The 9,466-nt window shown below is 51.6% G+C and overlaps 1 protein-coding gene across 1 annotated transcript; it reads left to right on the top strand.

Moving 5' to 3' along the window:
• Positions 1-548: 548 nt before the first annotated feature.
• On the top strand, positions 549-3,881 carry slc39a1 (solute carrier family 39 member 1). Its single transcript, XM_055631194.1, has 2 exons — positions 549-678; positions 3,217-3,881. Exons 1-2 carry the CDS (start codon positions 646-648, stop codon positions 3,859-3,861), a joined length of 678 nt encoding a protein of 225 aa, XP_055487169.1. The 5' UTR covers positions 549-645; the 3' UTR covers positions 3,862-3,881.
• The last annotated feature ends 5,585 nt before the right edge of the window (positions 3,882-9,466 follow it).

Genomic DNA, 9,466 nt, shown 5'->3' on the forward strand with positions numbered 1-9,466 from the left:
GCCTGTGTCTAAGCTAAATGAAAGGTCACCTAATTTGAGGAAGGACATTCTTGCTATTGAGGGAGTGCAGCGTAGGTTCACCAGGATAATTCCCGGGATGGCGGGTCTGTCATCTGCTAAGAGAATGGAGCGGCTGGGCTTGTACACTCTGGAGTTTAGAAGGATGAGATGGGATCTTACTGAAACATATATAAATTGTTAAGGGTTTGGACACACGCTAGAGGCAGGAAACATGTTCCCGATGTTGGGGAAGTCCAGAACCAGGGGCCACACACAGTTTAAGAATAAGAATTTAGAACTGAGACGAGGAAACACTTTTTCTCACAGAGAGTTGTGAGTCTGTGGAATTCTCTGCCTCAGAGGGCGGTGGAGGCCGGTTCTCTGGATACTTTCAAGAGAGAGCTAGATAGGGCTCCTAAAGATAGAAGAGTCAGGGGAGAAGGCAGGAACGGGTTACTGTTTGGGGATGATCAGCCATGAATGGTTCGAAGGGCCGAATGGCCTACTCCTGTACCTATTGTCTATTGTCTCTCCTCTCTCTGCCGACAGGCCAGCGGCGTGTCCTAAGTCTGCTCAGCTGTCTGGCTGGGGGGTGTATTCCTGGCCACCTGCCTCCTGGACCTGCTGCCAGATTACTTGGCAGACATGAATGCGGCGCTGGAAAATATGAAAATCACAGTGAGTGTCCCTTCCGTGGGGGGGGGTCAAGGAAAGAGCGTTCACGTCGCGGCCCTGCTTCCGCCAATCTTTCCACCGCCACGCTCCAGATGCGACACGACAGACACCGTGGTATGCAGAAGCTGAGATGTGGCCGAACAACTTCTAATCTTGTTCAAGAAGGAACTGCAGATGCTGGAAAATCGAAGGTAGACAAAAATGCTGGAGAAACTCAGCGGGTGCAGCAGCATCTATGGAGTGAAGGAAATAGGCAGCGTTTCAGGCCGAAACCTGAAGGAAATAGGTAACGTTTCGGGCCGAAACCCTTGGGTTTCGGCCAAAAACGTTGCCTATTTCCTTCGCTCCATAGATGCTGCTGCACCCGCTGAATTTCTCCAGCACTTTTGTCTAATTTCTAATCATGTGATGTGGACTTGATAAGAAGATCCCTTTCGTGCTACCCCCTCTTCTCCCCCCCCCCCCCGCTCCCAATAAGGCTTTTACTAGAAGATAGACAAAAATGCTGGAGAAACTCAGCGGGTGCGGCAGCAGCATCTATGGAGCGAAGGAAATAGGCAACGTTTCGGGGATCTTATAGAAACATATATTATAAAAGGACTGGACAAGCTAGATGCAGGAAAAATGTTCCCAATGTTGGGCGAGTCTAGAACCGGGGGCTACAGTCTTAGAATAAAGGGGAGGCCATTTAAAACTGAGGCGAGAAATTTTTTTTCGCCCAGAGAGTTGTGAATTAGTGGAATTCCCCACCTACATAGAAACATAGAAATTAGGTGCAGGAGTAGGCCATTCGGCCCTTCGAGCCTGCACCGCCATTCAATATGATCATGGCTGATCATCCAACTCAGTATCCCGTACCTGCCTTCTCTCCATACCCCCTGATCCCCTTAGCCACATCTAACTCCCTCTTAAATATAGCCAATGAACTGGCCTCAACTACCCTCTGTGGCGGAGAGTTCCAGAGAAATAGTGTAATGTTGCCTATTTCCTTCGCTCCATAGATGCTGCTGCACCTTTGATTTTCCAGCATCTGCAGTTCCGTCTTGAACAAGTTTACTAGGATGTTACCAGGACTAGATAGTCTGCGCTACAGGGATTTTTTAATACATTTTTGGTTTCACCATGTAGAAATTACAGCAGTGTTTATACACAGTCTCCCCCCCCCCCCATTTCAGGGCACCACTATGTTTGGGACACATGGCTTCACGGGCGATTGTAATTGCTCAGGTGTGTTCAAATGCCTCCTTAATGCAGGTATAATAGAGCTCTCAGCACCCAGTCTTTCCTTCAGTTTGAAACCACTTTCCCCTGCCGGATATTGCTTGTGGCTTGTGGTTGTGGTCAGCGAGCGGGCAGACCAACGCCGCTGGCACTTGGGTAACTGTCCTCTGCCGTCACCGGCAACTATTGACCAACTCTGTGACTGTGGTGCAACCGTGCCCTTTCCTCTGGGCTGCGGTGTCCAGGCTCTGATTTTGTGTGTGTGGGGGGAGGGGGAGATATGTATAAGTAGACCACCGTGCTCACCCCCTCTCTCTCCCCTTGTCCCCCACCCCTCTCCTTGCCCCCTCCATGTACTTACCCCCTTCCTCCCTTGCTCCCCCTGTACCCCCCTCCTCTCCCCCCCCGCTCCCATTGTACTGACCGACCCCTTTCTCCCTTGCCCCCTCCCTCTCTCTCACCCCCTCTCCTTGTTCCCCCCCTCTCTCTCTTCCCCTGTGTACTGCACCCCCTCTAATGACTGGTCTCCCCTATACTGACCCCTCTCTCTCCCCTGTACTCAACCCCTCTCTCTCCCTTGCAACCCCCCCCTCTCTCTCCACTTGTACCCACCCCCCTCTCTCCCTGCCCCCCAACTCCTCCCCCTGTACTCACCCCACTCTCTCTTGTCTCCCCCTGTACTCACCCCCCCTCTCTATCCCCTGTACTCACCCCCCCTCTCTCCCCTGTACTCGCCCCTCTCTCCTGTCTCTCCCCTGTCCTCCCCCCCCGTTACTCTTCTTCCCTTGTACCCACCCCTCTTCCCCTGTACCCACCCCTCTCTATCTCTTCCCCCTCTCCCCTGTACTCACCCCCCTCTCCTCTCCCCTGTACTCACCCCCTCTCTCTCTCCCCCTGGTACTCACCCCCTCTCTCCCTTGCAACCCCCCACTCTCTATCCCCTGTACCACCCCCTCTTACCCCTCTCCTCCTGTACTGACCCTCTCTCTCCATTGCTCCGTCCCCCCCTGTACTCACCCCCCTCTCTCTCCCCCTGTCTCACCCCCTCTCCCCGCCTCTGTCTCACCCTGTACTGACCCCTCCCTCTCCCCTGTACTCACCCTCTCTCCCTTGCCCCCCCCTCCCCTGTACCCACCCCCATCCCCCTTGTACTGACCCCCCTCTCTCCCCTGTGCCCCCCCCCCTCCCCCTGTACCATTTTATCCTCTCTCTCCCTGTACTGACCCGCTCTCCCCTGCTCCCCCCCTCTCTTCCCATCTCCCTCTGTACTGACCCCCCTCTCCTCCTGTACTGACCCCTCTCTCCACTGCGCCCCTACAGCTGGCGTTCCCTCTGCCCGAGTTCCTGGTGGCCATGGGTTTCTTTGTGGTGCTGATCATGGAGCAGCTGACGCTGGCGTGCCGTGACCAGACGGGCGGAGGCGGGGATGAGACGCGGGCTCTGCTGGCGCAGGCCGAGATCCCGCCCCCCCGGGGGGAGGACGGCTCCCACCCCCACCTCCACGTGGACCTCAACTCCCACTCGGCCATCCGCTGCCTGGCCCTGGTGCTCTCCCTCTCCCTCCACTCGGTGTTTGAGGGGCTGGCGCTGGGGCTGCAGGAGACGGGCGCCAGGGTGGTGGAGATCTGCGTGGCCCTGTCCGTCCACAAGTGCGTGGTGGCCTTCAGCCTGGCGCTCAAGCTGATGCAGAACCGGCTGCGCTGGTCGGCCGTGGTGGGCTGCGTGCTGACCTTCGCCGCCATGTCACCCTTGGGCATTGGCCTCGGCATCGCCCTGACCCAGGACTCCAGCCACCAGCTGACCAGGGCCGTGCTGGAGGGCATGGCCACCGGCACCTTTGTCTACGTCACCTTCATGGAGATCCTGCCCCACGAGCTCGGGGCCTCGCAGCATCGACTGTGCAAGGTCATCATGCTCATCCTTGGCTTCTCCCTCGTCACTGGGGCCCTCTTCATCCAGGTGTAGGCCCAGGGAGGAGGGAGAGGGGGGGAAGAAAGATAGGGAGGGGAATAGAAGATAGGGAGAAGGGGGAGAGAGCAGGAGAGGAGGGGAGACAGACAGAGGAGAGAGGAGGAGAAGAGAGAGAGAGAGCGGGAGAGGAGGAGGAGAGAGAAACGAGAGGGAGAGGGGGAGGGAAAGGGAGAGGAGAGAGAGAGAGAAGAGAGTGGAGGGGGAGAGAGAGAGGAGAGAGAGGAGAGAGAGAGGGAGGGGATAGAGAGGGGAAAGAGGGGAGAGAGGGGAGAGAGAGAGGAGGAGAGAGAGAAAGAGAAGAGAGAGGAGAGAGAGAGGAGGAGAGAGAGAGAGGACAGGGAGAGAGAGAGGAAAAGACGGAGGGAGAGAGGAGGAGAGGAGGGAGAGAGAGGAGGAAGAGAGAGGAAAGAGAGGGAGAGGGGAGAATAGGAAGCGGAGAGAGAGGAGAGAGAGAGAGGAGAGAAGAGGGAGATAGGGAGACAGAAGAGAGAGGAGAGCAGGAGAGGAGAAGATGGAGGAGGAGAGAAGGGATAGGGAGAGAGGAGGAGAGGAGAGATGAGGAGGAGACAGAACGGAGGAAGAGAGGAGGAAGAGAGAGAGAAGAGTGGAGGAAAGAGGATAAGGAGAGGAGGAGGGAGAGAGAGAGGAGGAGGCAGGGAGAGATGGAGGGAGGGAGGGAGAGAGATGGGAGGAGAGAAGGAGGGGGTGGAGAGAGACTGACAGGGCGGGAGTGAGATGGAGGACATGTTCATCCTCAGCTTCTCCCTGGAGACCTGGGTCCCTCTCCATCAAACGTAGGGGAAGGGGAGGGTTGAAGAGAGAGAGAAAGAAGGAGGGAGGGGGAGAGGGGGGAGATGTTCTCTCTGCTGGGCTTCTCCCTCGAGACCAGGGCTCTGTTCATCAAGGGAGTGTCTCTGAGGAGAGGGGGAGGGGGAGAGGAGAGGAGAGGAGAGACAGAGAGAGAGGAGAGAGGGAAGAGGGAGATTGAGAGGTCCGTCTTGCTCATCCCTGGGCTTCTCCCTGGCGCTACGGCCCTTCACCAAGGTGGAGGGAGAGGGAGAGGGTCCAGTCACGGGGCCATCCAGCTGTGAGGGCCCGTTCCAGCATCTGGAGTCTGGGACAGATGTGCCAACTTGTGACCAACTCCAGTGGTTCAATAACCAGAAACATCCTGGTGAATCATTGCATTCACTTTCTTTCTTTCTCTCCCCTTTATCTCTCTGCCTCTCTTTCTCTTTCTCTCTCTGTCTCTCTCTCTCTCTCTCTCTCTCTCTGTCTCTCTCTGTGTCTCTCTCTGTCTCTCTCTCTCTCTCTCTCTCTCTCTCTCTCTCTCTCTCTCTCTCTCTCTCTCTGTCTCTCTCTCCCTGTCTCTCTCTGTCTCTCTCTCTGTCTCTCTCTCTCTCCCTCTCTCTCTCTCTCTCTCTCTCTCTCTCTCTCTCTCTCTCTCTCTCTCTCTCTCTCTCTCTCTCTCTCTCTCTCTCTCTCCCTCTCTGTCTGTCTCTCTCTCTCTCTCTCTCTCTCTCTCTCTCTCTCTCCCTCTCTCTTTCTCTCTCTCCCCGTCTCTCTCTCCCTCTCTGTCTCTCTCTCTCTCTCTCTCTCTCTCTCTCTCTCTCTCTCTCTCTCTCTCTCTCTCTCTCTCTGTGTCTCTCTCTCTCTCTCTCTCTGTCTCTCTCTCTGTCTCTCTCTCTCTGTCTCTCCCTGTTTCTCTCTGTCTCTCTCTCTCCCTCTCTCTTTCTTACTTTCCCATTTTCACTTTCTCCTTTTTGTCGTTTTCTTTCCTTCCTCTTTTCATTCTCCCCCTTTTGTCTTATTCTTTTACTCGTTCTCTTTTCCCCCTCTTAATATATCTTTTTGTTCCCCTTTTCACACTCTCCTTTCTTCTTGCGACCTCACTGCTCCCTCACTGCTTTCTCTTCTCTCTTTGCCTTTCTCTATTAATCTTCCCTGAATATTTCCCCTTTTCCTTTTTCTGTTGCAGCCCTTTCTCTCCCCTTCCGCCCCTCTGTGTTATTTGGTTCTCTCTCTGTTTTCTCTCTCAATATTTCCCTTTCCCAGCAGTTTCACACCCTTTTTCTCATTCCGTTCCTCTCTTGTCCCTCTTCCTTTCTCTCTCCTCCTCTCCCTTTAATTCTCTTCTTGTAACCTTTCTCTTGTAAAATCTCCCTTTCTCTTATTTTTTAAAATCTTTTACATTCGATTCCTTTCCCCGGCTAATATATATTTTTTCTTTTATCCTTCCCTCTCTTATTTTCCCTTTCTCTCTCTCTCTCGCAAATCTTTCCTTTCACGTTGTCTCTGACTCCTTTCTTCACTTTATTTGTCTCTCTCTCTCTATCTCTGTCACATAAAACACACGTGTCGTTAACGTGTTTACGAGGTGGCTATCACACTCGAACATCCGTGTGCACTTTGTACAGTGCGTCACCCCGGACTGACGTGAGATGCTTGCTCTAAACCAGCTGTGCACACAGCAGCTGAGGCCTGGTAGGGAGAGGGGGTGGAGAGGGGGGGGGAGGGGGGGGGGGGTGGAGGTGAGAAGAGATGGCTTTGACACTGCCTGGCAAGAATCAGCCCAATCTAACCAACCTAGGCCTACTTCCAGATTACTTCCGACCTACAGTGGAGCAGCGGGTAGAGCTACTGCCTCCCACCACCAGAGACCCCGACTATGGCCGCTGTCGGTACGGAGTTTGCACGTTCTCCCGATCACCGTGTGGGTTTCTCCAGGTACTACGGTTTCCTCCCACGATCCTAGGACGTGCAGGTTTGTAGGTTAATTGGCTTCGGTAAATAAGATTGTAGATTGCCCCCAGTGTGTGTGTGGGATGGTGCTAGCTCACGGGATGAACGCTGGTCGGCGTGGACTCGGTGGGCCAAAGGGCCTGTTTCCGCGCTGTATCTCTAAAGTCTGAAAGATCGCTTGCCCTCTGACACCAGGTTAGAGATAGAGGGGGGGGGGGGGGGTGGGGGGAAATCAGCCAGGATTCCTGACAGGGACCCTAGTGGGGGAGAGATAGAGGGAGGGGGAAGAGAGATTGAGAGAGCGAGAGAGAGACAAGGGGAAGAGACAGGAAGGGAGAAGAGAGAGAGAGAAGGTGAGGGGGAAGAGAAGAGAGAGAGAAGGGGGGGAAGAGAGGAGAGGGGGCAATCAGCCAGGATTCCTGACAGGGACCCTGGGGGAGGGGAGAGGGAGAGAGGGGGGGAGAGAGAGAGAGATAAAGAATGGGAAGCGAGAGAAGAGAGAGGGAGAAGCGTGAGGGGAAAGAAAGAAAGAGAAGGGGGGGGGAGGAGAGAGAGAGGGGGGCAATCAGCCAGGATTCCTGATCCCCATCACTGCCCAGGTATCCTGGGGAGGGAGGGGAGAGAGAGAAGGGGGGAGACAAAGAGAGAGAAGGGGGAGACAGAGAGAGAGTGAGGTAAGGGGGAAAGAAATAGAGAAGGGGGGGGAAGAGAGAGAGAGGTTGGGGTGGGTAATCAGTCAGGGCTTCTCCTCCCCATCAATGTCCACAGGGTTAGAGAGGGAAAATCAGCCTTAAAATACCGTGAGATGGTGTGAATTTGTTGATGTATCCGCTCATTTAGTGGTCTGCATAATTCCAAACAAAATAATTCCCTCTTGCACTGATTATTAATAACCCCACTTTCCTCCCCAGTCTATTTTTAAACTTTTAAAGCTATTTTTATGCACACATCAAAATTAATATTTAAAGCCAAGACTATTACCGTTGAAATTGTCAGTGAGATTGTAATACAGCTGTTTCTGCTGCTTTTAGTAATGACTTCACATAGATGATTTTTGTATAAATGTGACACTATTTTGTGTAGTTTTTTGAGATGAAATAAAAATATTTTAAAACTTTGCGTGGTTCCGTTGCGGGGGGTGAACTTTGCCGTTTCCGTGTTGGAGTTTAGTTCGTTTATTGTCACAGAGTTATTTTTCACACAGAGAGAGTGGTGAATCTCTGGAATTGTACTCGCTAGAATTTAGAAGACTGAGGGGGGATCTTATAGAAACTTACACAATTCTTAAGGGGTTGGACAGGCTCGTTACAGCAAGATTACTCCCGATGTTGGGGAAGTCCAGAACAAGGGGTCACACAGTTTAAGGATAAGGGGGAAATCTTTTAGGACCGAGATGAGAAAAACATTTTTCACACAGAGAGTGGTGAATCTGTGGAATTCTCTGCCACAGAAGGTAGTTGAGGCCACAGTTCATTGGATATATTTAAGAGGGAGTTAGATGTGGCTCTTGTGGCTAAAGGGATCAGGGGGTATGGAGAGAAGGCAGGGATGGGATACTGAGTTGGATGATCAGCCATGATCATATTGAATGGCGGTGCAGGCTCGAAGGGCTGAATGGCCTACTCCTGCACCTAATTTCTATGTTTCTATGTTTATTGTCACGTGTACCGAAGTACAGTGAAAATTCTTTGTGTGCTATCCAGTCAGCAGAAAGACAATATGTGATTACAATCGAGCCATTTGCAGTGTACAGATACATGATATGGGAGTAACGTTTAGTGTAAGGTGTAGCGGAAGATTTTTATATGTTCAAGAGATTACTAGCCACTTAAGAGGCAACATGGCTTTAGGAGAATGTCGTATTACGTCCAGGAGCAGAAAAGGTTGTAAACACTGCCCAGTCCATCATCGGCTTTGACCTACCCACCATCGAGGGGATCTATCGCAGTCGCTGCATCAAAAAGGCTGGCAACATCATCAAGGACCCACACCATACTGGCCACACACTCATCTCTCCGCTGCTGCCATCAGGTAGAAGGTACAGGAGCCTGAAATCAGCCTATTGCACTTTATCTGTTTATTTATGTGTGTGTATATATATATAATATATATATATACACACACACACACACACACATATATATATATATATACACACACACACACACATATATATATATATATATACACCTATGTATATGTATGTATATATATATGTATGTATATATATATGTGTTTATATATAGTGTATATATATGTATATATGGGTATATTTGTGTGTATATATATGTGCATATATATATATATATGTGTGTAGCAAGAATTTCATTGTCCTATCTGGAACACATGACAATAAACTCTTGCAGTTGCACTCGACGAAAAAGACGTGGTACGGTCATGGGCAGATTCGTGGGCAATTTTCGGCCCCATTCCCGTAACCGGCTTCCGTCTCCGCACCAAATATCCCGTAGCGGAGCAAAGATCCTAGAGCGGAGAATTCCACAGATTCACCACTCTCTGTGTAAAAAATTATTTTCTCATCTCGGTCCTAAAAGACTTCCCTCTTATCCTTAAACTGTGTATGTGGCCCTTTGTTCTGGACGTCCCCAACATCGGGAACAATCGTCCTGCATCTAGCCTGTCCAACCCCTTAAGAATTCTGTAAGTTCTATAAGATCCCCCCTCAATCTCCTAAATTCTAGCGAGTACAAGCCGAGCCTATCTGGTCTTTCTTCATATGAAAGTCCTGGCATCCCTGGAATCAGTCTGGTGAACCTTCTCTGTACTCCCTCTATGGCAAGAATGTCTTTCCTCAGATTAGGAGACCAAAACTGTACGCAATACTCCAGGTGTGGTC

This window comes from Leucoraja erinacea, unplaced genomic scaffold (assembly GCF_028641065.1).
Source record: "Leucoraja erinacea ecotype New England unplaced genomic scaffold, Leri_hhj_1 Leri_684S, whole genome shotgun sequence".
In the NCBI taxonomy this organism is placed as follows: domain Eukaryota; kingdom Metazoa; phylum Chordata; class Chondrichthyes; order Rajiformes; family Rajidae; genus Leucoraja; species Leucoraja erinaceus.

What these genes read in the sequence shown, in the direction of transcription:
- slc39a1 (XM_055631194.1), top strand. Translation starts at nt 646, where the DNA reads ATGAATGCGGCGCTGGAAAATATGAAAATCACA. An exon ending in TGGAAAATATGAAAATCACA is followed by an intron (nt 679 to 3,216) that starts GTGAGTGTCCCT and finishes GCGCCCCTACAG; the next exon opens with CTGGCGTTCCCTCTGCCCGA.